Below are 20,681 nucleotides of genomic sequence, written 5' to 3'. Positions count from 1 at the left end.
CTCATCAACAGTTTGAAATCTCTTTCTTTTCAAAGGTGATTTTATTTTAGTTTTAGGAAAAGCCAGAAGTAGCAGGGCACCAAATCTAGGGCAGTACAGAGGCTGAGTCACTTGGGTAATTTGATGGTTTGCCAAAAAACTCAGCACAAGACGGGGTACAAGAGCAGATGCGTTGTTGTGATGAAGTTGCCAATCACCAGCTGCCCATAGCTGTGGCCCTCTAAACCATCCAAATAGTTTCCATGGAGGATGTTCAAGCTTAATGCAAAATTGGATGCAAATTTGTTGCTCTACTCACTCAGTCATTTTGAATGTGATGGCCACACAGTACACATGCTCACTCAACAGCGTCTACTGTCCCCAGTGACTAGTATAGTAAAGTTGTCATTGTTCACCCATGTGCATTCCAGTACATTCTCCTTGGCTGCCAGGTTACACTGATGTCACTCAAACCCTTCTCGTGATATGAACAACGGCTGAACTTTTTTCTGGAAAGACCTCAGATGTATATTATGTGTATATATATATATTATATATATATATAAAGTAACTTCTATCAAGACATATCATTTAAAGTATACAATTCAATGATTTCTATTTAGTAAATTCAGAGTTGTGCTATGTATGATTAATGTAGTTTCAGAACACCCACCACTCCTAAAAGAAACTCTACCCATAAGAACTTGCTTCTTATCTATAAAATGACAGCTCCCATATTTATATCTCAAGCCTGGTACCTCTCTTTACTCACATATTCAACTGCTTGAATATTGAATAGGTTAAAAAGACTTAACATGTCTTAAAACGATCCCAAGTTTCCCCTACAAAATCTACTTTTCCCACAATAATTACCTCTCAAACTGAAACTTTATCCATCTAGTTGTTCAAGCCAAAAATCTTAGAATCTTTCCTGCTGTTTTTTTTCCTTACACACCCTACACTTAATCACTCAATAATCCTCTTGGCCAAACCTTCAAAATATATCTAAAATCCAACCTCTCTATTAGTTGTTTAACCCTACAGCCTACTTCTGCCATTGTCACTCTCCTACTTCTATTCTTACTTTCCTACAATCTAGTCTCGACTCAACAGTCACAGAGATCCTTCTTGAAGTCAGTCAGCTGATGTCATTTTTCTACTTCAAACCCTTGGGTCCCTATTCCATTTAAAAATCAAAGTCCTTCCAATGACCCATAAGGCCTTATACAATGTGGTCTACTGCTACTTCTGTGACCACCTTCCAGCCTCTTTCTTGTTCTGCCTGTTCCAGTCACACTAGTCTACTTGTTCCTTCTCTGAATACATAAGGAAGCCTCCATCTTTGCACTCATAGCTCCCTCTGTCCGGAATATTCTTTTCCCGTATCAACATGATTCAATACCTCAACTCATTAGTTATTAGCTTAAACACCATCTTATTACTGAGAATTTTTTTAAATTAAATTTATTGGGGTAACACTAGTTAGTAAAATTATATAGGTTTCAGGGGTACAATTCTATAATACATCATCAGTATAGTATATTGTGTGTTCACCATCCCAAGTTAAGTCTCATCCCATTACCATTCATCCCCCCATTACTGTCCTCTACTCCTCCCAATGTGGTGATTACTAGAGGGAATCTGGTAATCATCATACTGTTGTCTATTTCTATGAGTTTTGTTTGTTTTTCTTAACCCCTTCACCTTTTTTGTCCAGCTCCCTAACCCCTCTGACAGCTGTCAATCTGTTCTCTGTATCTATCAGTGGCTTCTATTTTGTTAGTTTATTTTGTTCATTAGGTTCTTCAGTAAGAACTTCTTGACTGCTGAATTTAAATTCATCCTACATATGTCTCACTCTTTTTTTGCCTGTTTTATTTCTCTCAAAAGCTCTTATTAATACATGACTTTTTTCTCAAATTATAATTGTCTTTCAATGTCTACAATTATTTTACTGAAAAAGTATGATATTCTTTCTAAAACAGTTGTAAACATTTTTCCATGTGGGCTGCTTTTACGTTACCTTGCCGATTCACTTCATTTTGAAGTAGCTCTTCCATTGCCTCCTCCTCAGCAATATCTAAAGGAGTGTCTCCTTCGCTGTTAACAGCTCCTACATGCGCTCCCTGGCCAATCAAAAACCTGTTAAATCAAAAGGAATACAGTTAAGCAATGATGATATCATTGGATTAAGACTAAATATATAGCCAATGAGGAAAACTATGTAAGAGCAGCAATAAAAACCTAGGATAGAATATATATTACTTAAGTTTTAAAGAACTACCATAAAGAATGTTTTCTTTTTTAAAAAACATTTATATTCCCTAATTTTTCTATAATGTATACTAGAAAATGTATAGCTAGCCTTGCTAACAAAAAATGCTAATTTTCTATAATAATTAGAAAGTCTTTCACAGGATCATGTCATATCATATCCACTAAGATTTTTCATTATCTTCACATTGACTAGTTCCCTTACTGATCTCCATGCTCCCAGTCTCAAGCCATAAGTAATAATTCTGACTTGGGAGTCCATGGACAAAGTTCAGATGACCATTCCACTGATGCTAATATCTTAAAATATTATTTACACTCACCACTATTTGAAATTAAAGTAGTTACCAGACTAACCATTAGGCCTTTTTATTTAATGTGTTGCTAAAAAAGCACACATAAAACTATAACTCCAAATATTTTTTTAGACTGTCACTGCATTAAAAAACTTTTCTTGTAAATATTTTGTGTTTTACTAAATCTTAAAGGTTTTACGAAGTCAGATTAGTCACTCTTTTGCTTTAAGAAGTCCTTTACCCATCTAGCTTATGGTATCTATGTAGAGATGTAACTTTTACAGACACATTCACACACACAGAAAGAAAGAAAAATGAAAGAATATACATTACAAAGTTAACAGAGATCATTGGTAAGAGGTAGGATCAGGAGGGATTTGTGTAGTAAGTTATGTGTTTTTTTTGTGAGAAGAAATTTTTTTATCTAAGTTTTTTGCAGCAAGTTTATTTTGTATATGCACATCAGACCACAAAATAGCGACCATATCATTTTGTAGCCTGGTATTTTTAAACTTAATAATATGTTGCAAACATTTCTCCCTATACAAAGTAATGTTTCATTTTTTATGATTTTCATGGGACTTTCACAAACATTAGTCATAATTAATTGAGGTAACTTTTTCTGTTTTACAGCTCTGAAAAATATAAAACTAAATAAGAACATTTATATACTACAAATAAATAAATGAATCTAAAGCAAAAAAAGATGTGAGTAAAAAACTGTACTATGTTCTAAGAGAATATGAAAGTATTCTGTTAGGCAAAACCTTGGTAAATACTCAATATTTACACATAAAACCACTTCTATCTTACTTAGGTACGGTATTAGAAGTCATTCGCAGGATATAAAGACTGAGAATAAAAAGAATACTTCAATGTAGCTGCAGCGCTTGTAGGAGAGGGAGCTATATGGGAAGCAGAGTCTCAAGGGAATACCAGGTCAAAGCCAAATAGAGACAATCCAAAACTTATAAAAACAGGAAGGATGTTAAAAGAAAATAACAAGAGTAAAGATCTAAAACTACTGGCAGGAAGCAAGGCCTGGAGCAATCCCTTAGCTAAAAGTTTAGGTACACACACACACACACACACACACACACACACAACACGCATACAATTCAAAAACCTCTCCTGTACTCGAGAACTACTGTTTACAAATGTAAATATATAAAAAAAGATATATTAAAATAAATAAAATCCTATTGTATTAATTCTTATCTACCATGAATAATCCAAAAAGCTCTTCAAATGTTGGTTGAATGAAAAGAAGCATAAACATTTAAGTTCTGCAGATTATGGGTTAGACTCCCATCTTTGCCTGGACTGCTGTGTGACATTCATTAACTTAAAACATCTGAAGCCTCTTTAAAAGTGACTGACCAGGCTGTGTGAAGTTTAAATGAGTTATCTCATGTAATGTCTAAGGTAATATGAAACAAAATATATGTTATCTAGAATAACAGAAGTTCACTTCGAGGGACCCTGGAGGTACTGAAAATGGATGGCTATTTCCTTCACAACAAACATGCTGGGGTATTATAAACAGCTCAAGTGACTGCTAATTAGAAAAAATATACTATATCTATTTTAAGATTTGTTGGGAAAAAAACCCCAAAGATTTCTCACAGGAGTTCCAGAATGAATGTCAGATAATTGGGCTGTTTCTCAAATGGGCAACTTTTTTGATGTTTCAGGGTAAACGGTTAATGGTTTATTCAAGTAATGTAAAGGAGGACGAAATTAGGATATGCCACTTAACAAAAGACAACATTCTTTATGAATTGTGTAAGTGAAAAATGGCAAACTACCAGGTTCATTGAGATTTATAATAATCTAGCAACTCTGAGTCAAAAAAATAATTTTGGATAAATTAATAGATCTCAAAATGCAGGCATGATCCAAATGGATTTTTACAAAATTATTTAAAAATCTAATGAAAGGTATAAAGTTGTTAACCAATACACTGAATGCAATTCGGATATGGTATTATTGAATAAGCAGGTAGGATTCTATCTGCATTAGAATTACTCAGTGACCAGAAGCTTGGGTGAAAAGGTAAAGGGATTAATAAATACAAATTGGTAGTTACACAACAGTCATGGGGATGCAAAGTACAGCATATGGAATATAGTCAATAATATTGTAAAAGCTATGTATGGTGTGCCAACTGGGTATTAGACTTACCAGGGTGCTCACTTTGTAAGTTATGTAAATGTTATATAAGTTCTATAACCATTATGCTGTATACCTGAAACTAATACTGAATGTCAACTGTAATTTTTAAAAACTAAAAAAAAAAAAAAAAAAACTAAAAAAAAAAAATTACTCAGTGTTAATTCAATTTGCAAGACAAATTTTGACAGTCTTTGTTAATTATGTTGGATTCTGAGTTTTGACAAAAATCAAACTATAGATGAAATTGTTTGAGAAAGAGAAATTCATTTTAAACTTTTGACCTTTTAATAAAAAATTTCTTTAAATCAGAAGCTGAAAACACAGTGATCAAAAAGACAAGGAGAGCCCTGGCTTGTATGGCTCAGTGAACTGAGCCCTGGCCTGCGAACCAAAACGTCACTGGTTGATTCCCAGTCAGGACACATGCCTGGGTTGTGGGCCAGGTCCCCAGTAGGGGGTGTGTGAGAGGCAATCAAACATTGATGTTTCTCTCCTCTTCCTCCCTTCCCCTCTAAAAATAAATAAATAAAATCTTTTTTAAAAAGTATAAAAAAAAATGACAAGGAGAAAGTAACTTCATCAGAAGTGAATATATTTCCTGTATAAATTTAATGAATACTGAGTTTCTTATGTGCTGCAAGAAAATTAACTATCAAGAAGTCATTTTATACAATATATGAATGTTTCATGTATTCAATATATGAATTTTTAAAACTCAGAAAGTGAGTATGGCCTTAAAAAGGGAAATTCTGTTATATAGATGAAGCTTAAGATTATTATGCTAAGCAAAAAGAAGCCAGCCACAAAAGGACAAATACTTTTATGATTCCACTTATACGAAGTATCTGAAGTTGTCAAAATAATAAAAACAGAAAATACAAAGGTGGTTATCAAGGACTAAGGGGAGAAGAGAGGACAGATTAGTGTTTAGTGGGTAGAGTTTCGGCATTATGAGACAAAAATGTTTAGAGATCTGTTGTACAATGAATATAGAACACTACTGAACTATACCCTTAATATGGTTAAGATGGAAAGTTAACATTATGTGTTTTTAATCATGATAAAAACATTTTCAAAATATCAGAAAATCAGCAGAATACCATTAAAATAGTTGGTTTTTTTTTGACAATCCAAATGAATTATTTAGAATCATCCAATGAGAAAGAAATTATGAAAACTAAGCAACCTGAACTTTTGAAAGGGGGTAAGCAGAACATTACTATTTTCTTTTGGAATTCTCTAAGAAACAAAAATTATAAAATAAGTATAAATAATCTTATGTATCTTCAGGGAAATGCACTTCGCAATTTTATTTTTGAAGTTCTACACCACAATGAAAAATAGTGGAAAATAGTTGTTAACAGTAAGAATCCAAACAAAAGTTGACTTCAAAAGTTTTCTTAGAAATATCTTTTCTTTCAGCACTTGACAAATGTTATGCCACTTCCTTCTAGCCTCCATAGTTTCTGATGAGAAATTTGTCATTCAACCTACTGTCCACCCCAGAATACAGTTTCTTTCTCACTGCCTTCAAGGCTTTAAATTTGTCTTTATTTTTCAGAGGTTTACATGTAGCATGTCTTTATGGGCACTGCTGTGGTTTATCCTATTTAGAATTCGCTAAGCTTTTTGCATCTGTAGGTTTATACCTTTTGCTCAGTTTGGGTTAATTTTTGGCCACTTTTATCACTTCTTTAAATACTTTTCTAGCATGCCTTCTTTCTCCTTTTCTTCTCAGACTCCAATAGTACAAACATTAACTCTTCATTACCATCCCACAAACCCCTGAGGCTCTGTTCATTTTATTTCAGTCTATTTTCTCTGTTGCAATGATTTGGTAATTTCCATTCTATTTCTCAGGTCACTAATTCTTTCTTCTATTTCCTCCATTCTCTTGTTAAGACTATCCACTGAATTTTTATTTATTTTGCTTATTGATTTCTGAAGTTCTAAAATTTCCATTTGGTTCTTCCTAATATCTTCCACTTCTCTGCAGACTTTTTTTTTTAGCTGAGACTTATTTTGTCATTTAATTTAGGCATGTTTGTAAATTGCCTGTTGAAGCATTCTGATGGTATCTGCTGATAGTCTGTCAGATAATTTTAAGATTAATACTGCTGTCATAGCAATGTTAGTCTCTATTGATTACCTTCTATTTAATTTGAAAATTCCTTGGTATAACAATTGATTTTCAGTTGAAATCTTAACACCTTGGGTGTGTTATAACCCTAGATCTTGCTTAAATCTTCTGTCGGCTGGCTTTGCCTGGCCCTGATCTAGCAGAGAAAGGTGAGGATATAAGTCCAGGTTCCCCACTCAGCCTACAGTGATACTAGAGATGGGGCAGCTCCTTGTAACTTCTGGCTCCCTGCCAAACCTACACTGATACCTCCTGCTGACAAGGATATCAGTGTCCCACTACTATTCATCATGTAGCCTCATGGAGAGAGAGAAAGAGAGAGAGAGAGAGGGAGAGAGAGCGCGCGCCAGAAAACTCACCCCTGTGTCATTCTTTGGATCTTGAGATTCCCAAGCTGCTCTGCTTTCTTCCCTCCACCTTTTAGATTTACCTTGTGTTTATAGATAATGTTTAGGGTTTTTAGTTGTACTTAGCAAGAGAACAGGGGAAAGCATATCTATTCTATTTGCCTACAAGCAGAAATTCTCTCTACCATTTTTAATTGTCAAGAAATTGTTTAATCCTTTCACCCTTTTCACCCAGCTTTCCTACCCCCTCTCCTCTGACAGCTATGAGTCTATTTTGTTTATTAGTTTATTCGATTCCACATAAAAGTGAAATCATATAGTATTTGTCTCTCTCTGACTAATTCCACTTAGCATTATACTCTCCAAAATTAAGCAAAAAAGAAAAAAAAGAAACAACAATAGCAGCAACAAAAAACTCACAGACAACAGTATGGTCATTACCAGAGGAAATTGGGGATGGGAAGAGGCAGGAGAGATTAAAAGGGGGATAAATGGTGATGGAAGGAGACATGACATGGGTTGGTGAACACAGTAAAATATACAGAGGACGTATTACAGAATTGTACACTTTAAACCTCTATAATTTTATTAACCTATGTAACCCCAATAAATTCAGTAAAAAATTGCAAAGTTTACAACATTACCAATTTTTAACCTTTTTACACAGTTTCAACTTACAAAACCCCACAGGTAGAAGTATTAGTTTTGTATATAAGTCATATTATTCATACAATTGTTAGTAGACCTGACACTGGCCAAATTTAAATTTCTGACACCATGATTCCACAATTATGCTACAGATATAATATATTATGCCAAAAGAAAAGGCCAGATTAACACTTCTGAGAGGAATGAGTCTATTTGTAAAACTTAACTCTATTTCCAGGTGTCTAGGCACTTGAGTTGTCATTTGTAAACAAATTCAAAACGTGGGGAAGTATTTTAATTCCTCTCTTCTCTTGGCAAAGCCATCTTTAAATATAAAAAATCCTGAAGGTTCTGCCTTCAGCATTTCCAATTTCTCTCAGTTATTCCCCAGAACAGTGACTCTATACTTTTTTGATCATGCACTATCTCCTGGTAATACACATTTGTTTATTAAAATCAATTACTTTATTACTTTAGTACTGTAGCTCCCAATTCCCAGAGGCAAAAATTCTTGGGAAGAATTATTATTGGGTAATAATTCTAAGATGTACACTTCCCTGACATTTTAATATCACTGAAATCTTCTACAGTCATTAAGGTCTTGAAATGGGGATACTGGCCAGGTAGCAGACAAGATGTAGTTGTCAATATCTGTCCTCATGTGACCCTGGTCACAACTAGTCATATATTTTTTTTTTCGTTTTGACTCATGTACATTGTTTGTTGAGCTTATTTGTTGAATTTAACTGTTGTTCAAAATGTTTTTTTAGATGTTGTGTGAAATTTTTTTGTTGATACTTTCTAGTAGTATCAAGAAAGCACCAATATTGGACTTCTGGCAAGATGGAGGCATAGATTAGAACAACAACAATTTAGAGCCAGACTAACACCCAGAACTGACAGAGAATTTATCTGAATGGAAGTCGGAAAGCCAAGAAGTTGAAATAGACCCATTCATCCAGACTGGCAGGAGGGATGGTGACCAGCGCGGGTCGCAGTGCGCGGAGCGGGGAGAGCTGGGCACCTAAGGCAACTGGGAGCATGTAAGCCACCCGGGGTGCACAGTGGGTGGACCCTGAGGACGCAAGCGGCAACTGGCAGACCCAGTGAGGCTGCGATTGTGGACCAGGGCGGAGCGCGAAGCCCAGGATCCCAGGGAAGGGACTGAGATCCCAGGAGAGTGGGGCTGCCGCCATTGTTCCCTCCCACCCCCGCCCCCACATACAACGTCACAATCTAGCCACTGGGGTGCCCAGCCCCAGTGAACATCTAAGGCTCCACCCCTCACTGTAACAAGAGTGACCAGACCGAAAAAAAAAAGAGACAGCGATGGCTCAAATAGAAGAACAAATCAGTGCCCCAGAACTCATCCTTCTGAGCGACCAAGAAATAGCTAACCTATCAGATGCACAGTTCAAAACACTGGTGATCAGGAAGCTCAATTGGTTGATTCTGGTCCCAAATTAGATGAAAACATGCAGGTTACCATAAAAGAGATGAAGGAAGATGCACGGAAAACCAACAGTGATAGGAAGAAAACTGGGACTCAAAACAATAGAGTGGACCAGAAGGAAGAAAAAAAAAAAAACAAAGGAAATAATGAAGAAATAAGAATTCAAAAAAACAAGGAGAAGCTTAGGAACCTCCAGGACATCTTTAAATGTTCCAACATCCGAATTATAGGGGTCCCAGAAGGGGAGGAGGAAAAGCAACAGATTGAACATGTATTTGAACAAATCATAAAGGAGAACTTCCCCATTCTGACAAAGGAAATACACTTCCAGGAAATCCAGGAAGCTCAGAGAGCCCCAAAGAAGTTGGACCTAAGAAGAAACACACCAAGGCACATCATAATTACATTAGCCAAGGTAAAAATGAAGGAGAGAATCCTAGAAGCAGCAAGAGATAAGGGGACAGTAACCTACAAAGGAGTTCCCATCAGACTGTCAGCTGATTTCTCAAAAGGGACCTTACAGGCAAGAAGGGGCTGGAAAGAAATATTCCAAGTCATGAAAGACAAGGACCTATATCCCAGATTACTCTATCCAGCAAAGCTTTCATTTAGAATGGAAGGGCAGATAAAGTGCTTCTCGGATAAGGTCAAGTTAAAGGAGTTCGTCATCACCAAGCCCCTATTTTATGAAATGTTAAAGGGACTTATCTAAGAAAAGAAGATAAAGAAAAAACATGTATAGTAAAAGGACAACAAACTCACAATAATTCACAACCACACCTAAAGCAAAACCAAAAGAAACGAACAGGAACAGAACCACAGAAATGGAGATCACATAGAGGGTTAGCAACAGGGGAGTGGGAGGAGGAGAGAGGGGGAAAAGGTACAGAGAACAAGTAGCATAGATTGTAGGTTGAAAATAGATGGGGGAGGGTAAGGACAGTATGGGAAATGTAGAAGCTAAAGAATTTATAAGTATGACACATGGACATGAACTAAAGGGGGGAATGTGGGGGGAGAGGGTGTACAGGGTGGAGGGGAGTGAAGGGGGGAACATGGGACAACTGTAATAGCATAATCAATAAAATATATTAAAAAAAAAAAGAAAGCACCAATATCAAAAGTTGTTCAATGGTCAGTTGGTTGGAGTGTCATCCTGTGCACCAACAAGGTTGTGGGTTCAATCCCTAGTCAGAGCACATACCTATGTAGCAGGTTTGATCCCTTGTTGAGAATCGATGGATATTTATCTCTCCTCTCTCTCCCCATCCCTCTCTCTAAAAATCAATAACAATGTCCTAGGGTAAGGGTTAAAAAAAAAGAGAAAAAACTTGCAGAATGTATATCAGTGGCTTAGAAGAAAATCCCAAGGGTAACAGCAGAATATTCTTAAGCAATGTGACATCACTGATACTAAACTGCCCAGCAAATGTGTTAAAACAACAACAACAACAAAAAACCCCTAGGTGATTAAAAAGTTAAAAGAACAACACTATCATAGTTTGATTATTTTAACCCTTGAATTGGTAATAAAATATTAGCACTGTGTTATAAAGATAGCATATTAGATCTGATGAAATCCAGTACATGCATTATAAACATATCCAAAACATTCCTGGTTTCCTATTGCAGCATTACCACCCATGAGCATCTCAAATTAGGCCTATCTAAATCCATATTCCATTACATTGTCTCCTCTGTTTCCCTCTATCTGCTCCTTAGATTCTTAATAAGTTTAATAGCATCATATTCCCAACTACAAAGGTTAGAAAGAAGGGAATAGTGCAGTGCTATAGTACAGACATGAAAAGTTAGAATGTGTAGGTTCAAATCCTAGCTCTGCCATTTACTGTGTGATTTCTCTCTCTGACTCAGTTTTCTCATCTACAAAATAAGAATTATAGTATAGGCCTGCCATCACTCATCCAAAAATATAAAATCTTTAGAAAGATAACACTATAGATTACTTAACAACTCCACTTGAGTATAAAAACTCCACCCCTGGTCTGGTGACAGCACTCTATAACCAACACATTACTACCATATTTTGCTTGTGTATAATGCGCAACCATTGTTTTTGTACACATGATACATGCGATTATACCCATGGATGTACTCATTATAAGCCATGTATCGTATGCATTTTTACTTACCTCTCTAAAAGATGTGGGCAAAAAGTGAGAATTATACATGGCACAAATATGGTATTACTGCCAAAAAATATATTTACCGTAAGTAGGATAAGCAAAGACTTACTTCCCAGTTCATCTGCCTACTATCTCTTCCTATCCACCAATGATGCTCTTCCCCTGAAAAAAACCTCAGCTCCAAAGAAACCTTTTTATCTAAAAAATCAGAACAAGTATTGCTTGGTTAAGCAGAAAGCTGATAAAATAGGAAATCATAAAACAGAATACATATATGAAATAAATAAACAAAAATAAGACATTTATTTCAAAATAAAAGACCACTGGAGGATTCTCCAGTGACTTAAATCCATGCTGTTGCCTTTCAGCATAAACCATGCACGTAACACATTGTCTTGGACTTCAAAGTGTGTTTTAAAGTGAAAGAAAAAACTAGAAGTAAATAGAAAAGCAATCTAGGTATTCTTCTTCAGTCTTTCCGTTGCTCCCACATCTAATAAACAGCCATTTTATGTTTAGAGCCTTGCCTTTATTGAGTCTTTCCAAAGTGTTTAATATAGCTATAGCAACGGTTTTCTTTTTTTGTACTGTTCTATCAGTTTGGGGCAATCTGATTAAATTAGACAACCACTAATAAGTTTGATGGACGTTAACAGGCTAAAACATACACAACTAACTTTTGGTAGTTTTGTAATTCAGTTGCTGGAAATGAAAGTAAGTGAGTTCAGTAGAAGTAACTTATTAGCTTCAGAGTTCAGTTTTAACAACTTTATGGGAATCAGTATGTTTTAACAAAGAAATGACAAATGTTAGTCAGTATGATAGGAGCCAGCTAAGAGCTTTACATACATTATTTCTCATTCATGAATAGCATGACTTTACTCAAGCAGCTCTTAATACCCAGAGGCAAAAACTCTATTCATTATTTAATACTGTTGTTTTCTTTAGAATCTTTCTCTGGTTAGACAACATAGAAATAATTCCTTAGTGTTCTCTGTTCACTCATCTCTTGGTCCTTCTTTTTTATCTAGCGTTAGTTAACTGACCTCACAGTATCTATAAACTTGAAGATTAAAGATTATGTTTCCTGCAGTCGCTTTCGATCTCATAATGCCTGACACTACCATAGGAGACAGTTGTGTTAAAATGGAAAGAACATAAAAATTTGAGTCTTGAGAATGAGGACCCAGCTCTGACTATGAAATGGAAATAACAGTGAATACTCCCACAAAGTTGTTTAAAAAATGGAGTAAGAATGTATATGAGATACCATGTTTATAGTTTTAGACACATACACCTAATTGTCATTATAGCAAGATATAAGTACCTCTCAAATAAAATGTTACTATTCTCATAGGAGCTTTGATTTAGTTTTACTTTCTAAGACTTTCAATCAAAATACATGGTCTGTTTTATACTAACAAAGTATCATCCTTGACACATATCCTTTAAAAAGTATCCTTTTGCTAAATAACAGCAAAATTAATGGATCTGCCAATTCTTCTTGGGGCTCAATGCCTATACATCAAAGTATAATCATGACAAATGACCACATTTCTCCTTTGCTCTTCTCATCTGGTTAGTCCTGAGACAAAATTACAATAATCCAGGATAAACAAGAGCTTACCATTTTACACTAAAAGTAGTGCAAATTTTTCATTAAGCAAAATTCTTAAAAAATTGCATTATGAAGAATAAGTCATTTAGCTAACATTTATTTACTGATTAGTGCCACACATTCTCCCAAGAGTCTCATATATATTATCTCATTTAATCTTCAAAATAATTTTATAAAGTAGGGACAAGTATTAACACTTCCATTTTATAGACAAGGAAGCAGAGGTTCAGAGAAGCTGGTAATTTGTTCAAAGTTAACAGTAACTATTTGCCCGAGTTAAAATTTAAATAGAGTTGCTGATTCCTGAGGTTGAAATCAGTAATAGAATGTTTCTCATTGGCATGGTAAAGTTTATATAATTCTTAAACTGATAAGAATTTCTGAATCTTTTACCAAAAATAACAATAGTATTTCATTCCAGACAGAAGAATCAGCAGGTTCAGACTATGAAGCACAATGTCTAAGTTTGTTTAAAGGCTAAGCAAAGGGATCAGACTAGAGTGACTAAAGGAAGAGAGCCTGGACTAGAGTGAAGGAATGAAGTCAGAAAGGTGACAAAGGCCCACATAATAGCACTGTAGAACTCTGCTTCCACCCTGAAGGCATTATGAATCTATATGAGAGCTCTGAGTAAAAACATGTTATCCCACTTAAAATATTTTAAAAAGATCATTCTAGCTGCTAGATGAAAAAAAGATGGGGAGAAGAGGATGGTTATGATTAGAATTATTGCCAACTGCAGTAATTCCAGTGAAAAACAACAGTGTCCAGGATCAGGGAGAAATGAAAAAGGGGATAAAAAATAGTTACATATTGGATATATTTTGAAGGACAAGTCACAAAAAATCTTGAGGATACTGTTGGATGTTTATGGAATAAAGGTTAAAATGAAGAAAAGACAAGCTATAAATAAGCTACCACAAATATTTAAAAGTTTTCATATCCTTAAATAGCTGGTTCCTTAATGATCAAGTGACAAAGCTAATAAAACTTTTCCCAAGCTGTAAATAAGACCATGAAAATGTCACTGAATGTAATCAATCCTACCAGCACTTTAAAATGATATGAAATCCTCAACAGTAGTGCCTTTAAAACTACTTCAAACAATAAGAAAATTATATTAAGTATACTAATTAATCAATATTCCATATTCTATATACTATGAAGTTATGTAACATTAGCCTAATACAGGGCTAATTTTCTCCACTATTGGAAAATTTTATGGCTAGCACTAAAGCAACTCAAGATTAAAGCATTCCTTAAACACCTGTAGTGAAGGCCTAAAAAAGAAACATGGTGATGAAATTAAAATACAAAAAGATTATATCAGAATAACAATCACATCAATAACCAAAACATTAATAGAATAAGTCATTTAAGTTTTATTGTTCAAATACAAAATATTTTTTCACATAAACATAAAAATTCCTATGATTTACAAGAATACAAAAAAAAAAAACCAACAAAACCTTCCAAGGCTAAAACCGCAGTCATTCCAATAAAAAACATTCACTAGTCAATGAAGAGGCATAGGTTGAATAAACTACACAATGGAGTACTAAGCCTAAAAAGAATGATGAGAAATATCACCATCTTCCACTACATAGTATACTCCATAATAAACTGTAAAGTGAAAAGAGCAAAGTAGAGAAATGTGTATAATGTCCTACAATTTATCCACAAAGGTGGAGCAATACTTATGCACCTTCTTTCTCCCCTACCCAAAACTCAACCAACCAACCAAGCAACCAACCAACCAACCAACCAACAAAACTTCAAACTGTTTTCAGCAATCATATTGTTGCTGTTGGTGGTGGGCTATTACTGTTACAAGCAGTGAAACCAATAGTAATTGTTATTTTAATCTTATTGTTCCTGGCAATGAAGTGAGGGGAAAAGGAAATACTGATATGAGAGAGAAATTAAAGAAAAACATCTTGTTGCTGAATTTGAATTGGAAAAAATCAGCAGTAACAACGAGCACTTCTAGCACCCGTTATTAGGAAGGGGCTCCATGGTAAAAGTGGAAATCTAGATCAGGGCAGGAAATGTAAAAGATGCCTGGAACATCTTGTAATACTAAGGACAAGAAAGTGTTAAAATTCACTTTATTTGGTCATGTCCCAAGAACATAGAAGCCATATGAAGAGAGTTTTGATGAACAAAGATGGTACAATATACTAATCCATAAAATATGACTTCGATGGATTTATACAGTAAGTGTGTTTAAATGCAGGAACTCCTGAAGTTACTCAGACCTCAAAAGAACAATCAGTCCTTTTGAAGGTAACTAGTGAACCAATTCATTATTTTAAAAATCATTATATGGAGGGAAATAATAATATATCCTGTCGGTCCTATAAAATTTGTACCCAGGGGTAACCAAACAGCAGATGTAAGAAAGTTTCTTGTACAAAATATTCTTTTGTACAAGCTAATTAATAAAAAAACCAAAATTAAAATGCTGCCATTGTTCTTCAGTCAGAAGACTTGACTGTCAATGTCCTGCATAGAGTACTTACATCAATAATCCAGTTATCATTTATAGTTAGAGAGCTATAACTAATTTTTAAATTGGAACAATAAAATTGAATAAATGGTTTCTTGGCTCCACAGTTATTTGCCTTTCCTAGTTATGCTCGAAAGTCACACTATTCAATTTTATTTCTATTCCATAACCCAATGACATCAACATTGTAATTTTTAGGGAAGAATACCTTTATGTGACAGTGAGAATTTTATACTGCCTATATTAGTTTGCCAGTGCTACCAAAACAAAATAGCATAGATTAAATGCTTAAACAATTACTTTAACATAGTTTTAGATACCAGAAGTCCAATAAAGTGTTAACAAGTTTGGTTGCTTCTGAGACTCCTCCCCTTGGCTTAAAGATGGCTGCCTTCACACAGTGTCCTCTGATGGTCTTTTATCTCTGTGTGCACATTCCTGGTAACTCTTCTGGTGTCTAAATTTCTTCTTCTTATAAGGATATTAGTAAGATTGGATTAGGGCCCACAATAGAGGTCTCATTTTAACTTACTTGTGTCTTTAAAAGCTCCATTTCTATAGTCACCTTATAAGGTTCTGGGGGGTTAATGTTTAACATCTAAATTTTGTAGGGACACAATTCAGCCCATAACATTGTCAATTCAGCACACCAAAGGAAGGTAATAATGTTAATGCACACATTTTAATACCCAATCCATCAATATTTAGTAAAACAATGCATATGCTGAACATTAACATGATACTCCCTAAGTCGCCTCATTTATACTTCTAATCCACTCTGAGGAAGGGGCATTATAAGGGTCTAGTCAAGGAACATGTAGGAATGACCCATGGACATAGACAACAGGGTGAGGACTGACTGTGGGAGTGGGGAAGAGCAATGGGGTAAAAATGGAAACTGTGACAGAACAATAATGAAATTAAATTTAAAAAATCTCAATTTTTAGTTTTCTCTAAGACTTCTATCATTTTTAAAGCAGGGAGAGATTAAGGGTAAGTATCTTGGTGAAAAGATGAGATAATTGAGCCAAAATATGAAGAACTATCATTCACCTCTATATGCTTGGCTTCTGCTAGGCTATAGACCAGATATGAATGTTAAAATGTCTAGAAACTAAACTGTAATCTCATATTCTTTGTTCCACAATCTCTAGTGGAGATCAAAAATTTAGAACTCACTGTATCCTAATTAGCCTCAAATTTTCAGAGTGAACTATCTCTGTTTTGTTGTTTGTTTCAGCTCTCATTTCAACTAGGATAACTAGCACTATTCTGTGCATAACACAACAACTGATAGGTTAAAGATGATGATGAATCAGTCAGGAATATCGGAAAGGTTTCTGGAAGAAGTGAGCCTTAAAAAACCACATCTGAAGAGTTTGGTAAGAACTGATCAAGGAAAGAAATGAGGCAAATGAACCACTATGTGCAAAGAAACAATGATGTGAACCAGCAGGGAATATTAGGGAACTGAAATTAGTCCAGTATTAGTCCAGTATTGACATAATGAAAAATGTAGAAAGCAATATGAGAAATAAGAGCTAGGAAGATGCTAGATTATTTCCAAATAATCATATTATTTCATAAATAATATTAATCACAGAGGCTAAGTAGCTTGACCTAGAGCACAAAACTTGTGAATGCAGAACCAAGATTTGCAACAAATTTAACTCCAAATACTTAGCAGAGTGACCCAATTTTCCTAGGTTATTCCTGGTTTATAACAGTTGTCTCTACATTACTATTAACAGGGCCTTACCCTACAGATGCTCTGATTTGGAGGATATTTTCACCCTATCTCTTAAGCCACCATGCTATATTTTTCTAGGCCCAAGAAAGTTACGGAAGGTTTCATTAATTTCTCACACTCACTAGTGAAATTAATCGCTGAAAGAGACAATTCTGACAAAAATAATCATGCATTTGTAAAAGTTTGGGGGTATCATCACTTTAACAGATAATTATCTATTGTCTGCTTTCTCATATGCACCTGACTGGGTATTAAACTGGCAACCTAGGTATGTGCCCTGACCAGGAATCGAACCCACGACCTTTTGGTTTATAGGAGGAAGCTCCAACCAACTGAATCACACCAGTGAGGGCTCACTCATTTGCCTTTAATGACAATTTCTGTAAAATCTCAGGTCTCTATAATGGTATTTGGATAAAAGTAAACAAAGAACTGGCTTACTCTGCAATATCGAGATATCCACAGGAAGCAGCTGCATGTAGTGGTATCCAGCCTTCATTATCAGGTTGATTAATATTTGCTCCATTTTCTACCAGAAACTTCACCATATCAACATTGTCATCAATGCAAGCCTAAAAACACAAAAGATTACAAAAGGTTTGAATCAACACTCCCAACAATAAAGCAATGGAATAAAATTCCTATTTTGCAGCTTTTATAATATAAAAATTTTCTGTAAATTAGTCTGCTGCTATTTTGATTGTACTGCCATCAAACAGGCCAATGTATTAAGAATTTAAATTGCAGAAGTCCTTGCTTAGATACACATACAACAGTAGTGTAGGTCATTAGACTATGCCAATATCATGAGGAAAACAAGTACATTTCATCAAAATGAAAACAATCAAAACTTTAAAATTAAGCACCAAAAATATCCTCGATAGCAATGGTTCCCAAAATGTGGTCTGCTGAGGGGGAGAGAGATCCTTTCAGGAAGCAGACATGGTCAAAACTATTTTCAAAATAATACTAAGATGGTACTTCCCCCTTTTACTGTGCTGACTGACACGTGCACTTGAGGTACAAAAGCACAAATGGTAAAACTGCTTGCACCTTCGCACAAATTAAGGCTATGGCACATACACACACTCACAATACCCACAAACAAAAAAAACCCTCTAACAGTCACTGTCTTCACTATGCACTCAACTTTTTTCAAAAGCCATTTTTATTTATGAATGTCCTTTAGAAAGCAGTAAAAATCATGAATTTTATTAAAATTTCACCCTTAAAAAGGTGAAAAGATATTCATCTTTTTTATATTTTGTGGAATAAGATAGAATTGTGCATGAAACAGTTATGAGTGTGATTATTACCCTAACTAAAAGCACTTGTCCAGCTAAGTTGCAACCTGAACCTGCCACTTTTTCCATGCAATATAATTTTTACTTAAATGATAAACTACAGTTAGTCTAACTTGGATTTTTGGCAGAAATTTTTTCTTTTTTCAAACCTTCACCTGTGGATATACTTATTGAATTTAGGGAGGAAGGGAAAAGGAAGGGGGCGGGGAGAGGAAGAAAGAAAGAGAAACATCATTTAGTTGCCTCACATGTGTGCCCTGATCAGGGATTGGACCCGCAACCTTTTGGGGTACAGAACACTCCAACCAACTGAGCCACAGGCAAGGCAGAAATTTTTTTGAAAATGAAAAAAGTATGCCTATCATTTCAAGAAAAACAACTAACAGTATTTGTTGCCAATGATAAATTCAAGCTTTCAAAAGGAGCAAAATAATTACTTATTTTTATTTAAAAGTTGTTAATTATGTAACATAGATAAAGTACACTATTTTGAAATGAATTAATAAATACTTAAGAATCTTCATTTTAACATATATAGTACTGTAAAAATTAATACATACCATCTACAGAAACAAAGCTCTTTTCAATAATTTTTAAGAGGATAAAATGGTCCTGAGATGAAAAAGTGTGAGAACCTCAGCCTATAGTAAATAAGGGAACTTTTATCAATGCTTACGTTGTGTCAAGTAGTATAACAGGTCCTTTTTCTATTTTACTGATTTATATGCATTACCTCATAGAAAACCTTCATAAGATCAAGAATTTTGCTGCATCCCCACAGCACCATACATAATTCTTGGTGCATAGCAGAGGCTCAATAAATGAGTGAATAAACAAGAACATGAAGATTCAAAGAGATTAAGTAGTTTGAATAAGCCACACAGGGAAATTACAGAGCTGAGATGGTAACATACATGTTCAGATTCCAAAAAGCAAGCTCTCTCCACACTCTGCTTGCCACAGATGTTCCTAGTTCATCAATATATTTCTCATTTATCTGAAGTCTCTGCAATAGGCTATCATACATTGCAGGCATGTGTTTGTTGTATAAATCAAACCAATTTTCCTTTACCACAGAAGCAATTAGTATTTTCCTAGTTGGTGTCAAGGAAAGCACTAAGGGCAAAGTATTTTGTATCTAAAGTCAAAAAGCACTGACTGGGAATCAGAACTTCTGTCTCTAGGCTTTAGTTCTGACTCTGCCACAAAATTTGTGGCTATAGACAAGTAATATTTGGGCTTTGGTGTCTTTATCTTTCAGGTGGAGGGAAGAACTTAAAATTCCCTAACAAATTTAACATTATATATCCACAATTCTTCCTCTTGAAACAAGTTATAAGCAACCTTTAAGTACAAGGTGCTTGGGAAAAGAACAGTGTTTTTCAAGGAACAACTCTTAAAAATGGAGGAGAGATTTGAGAACCATAGCTATCTAATAATGAAAGAAGAAATCAAAATTTTATTGTATTAGAAAGTAGTTTATGTTATTTGAGATACCTAATGACTCACAGTGGCTTGAAATAACAGAACTATTTATAAGCTAATCATTGATTTTATTGAGAAAAGATACTCAATTCTATTCTCCTTTTCTCTCAACTTCTTTTGATTCCTATAGGCTGGCTCCAAAGCAGTATTCTGATTTTTATCATCAATATAAAAATATAAAAATCTATTCAATAAAAGTATCTAATACAAAAATGATTATTGGTTTTTAAAAAATGGAGAATGCCAAGCAAACAAGAAATGACTTTTTATAAAGGGACATGAGAAAATGTTCACAATATATGTTCTCAAGTTTTTAAAAGAGGATACAAAACAAGTTGCCTAATGAGTCCAATTTTACAAAAAATACATACACAAATCCACTAGAAGAATACATACTAAAGGTTAATAATCATTATCATTGGTGGTGAGACTGAATAATTTTTATTTTCTTCTTTACATTTTCTGTGATATGAAGAAACAACCAAATTGCTACTGAAAGTAATAAAATTCATTTAACCCCTCCAGAAAAGCATTCAAAAGCATCTAGTAAAGTTTA

The 20,681-nt window shown here is 34.7% G+C and overlaps 1 protein-coding gene across 6 annotated transcripts in view; it reads right to left on the bottom strand.

The window, feature by feature from the left end:
- The window catches only part of PPP1R12A (protein phosphatase 1 regulatory subunit 12A), a 135,801-nt gene that overhangs the window by 71,117 nt on the left and 44,003 nt on the right, over nucleotides 1-20,681 (bottom strand). For all 6 annotated transcript variants that reach the window (XM_036018641.1, XM_028532687.2, XM_028532689.2 and 3 more), the window contains exons 2-3: nucleotides 17,778-17,908; nucleotides 2,003-2,121 (exon numbers count right to left, since the gene is read on the bottom strand). In XM_036018641.1, coding sequence (XP_035874534.1) covers nucleotides 2,003-2,121; nucleotides 17,778-17,908 — 250 coding nt within the window. The remainder of the gene's footprint in view (nucleotides 1-2,002; nucleotides 2,122-17,777; nucleotides 17,909-20,681) is intronic.

Source organism: Phyllostomus discolor, chromosome 2, assembly GCF_004126475.2.
Source record: "Phyllostomus discolor isolate MPI-MPIP mPhyDis1 chromosome 2, mPhyDis1.pri.v3, whole genome shotgun sequence".
NCBI lineage: Eukaryota > Metazoa > Chordata > Mammalia > Chiroptera > Phyllostomidae > Phyllostomus > Phyllostomus discolor.
This window is presented reverse-complemented; position numbering and strand designations above follow the sequence as displayed.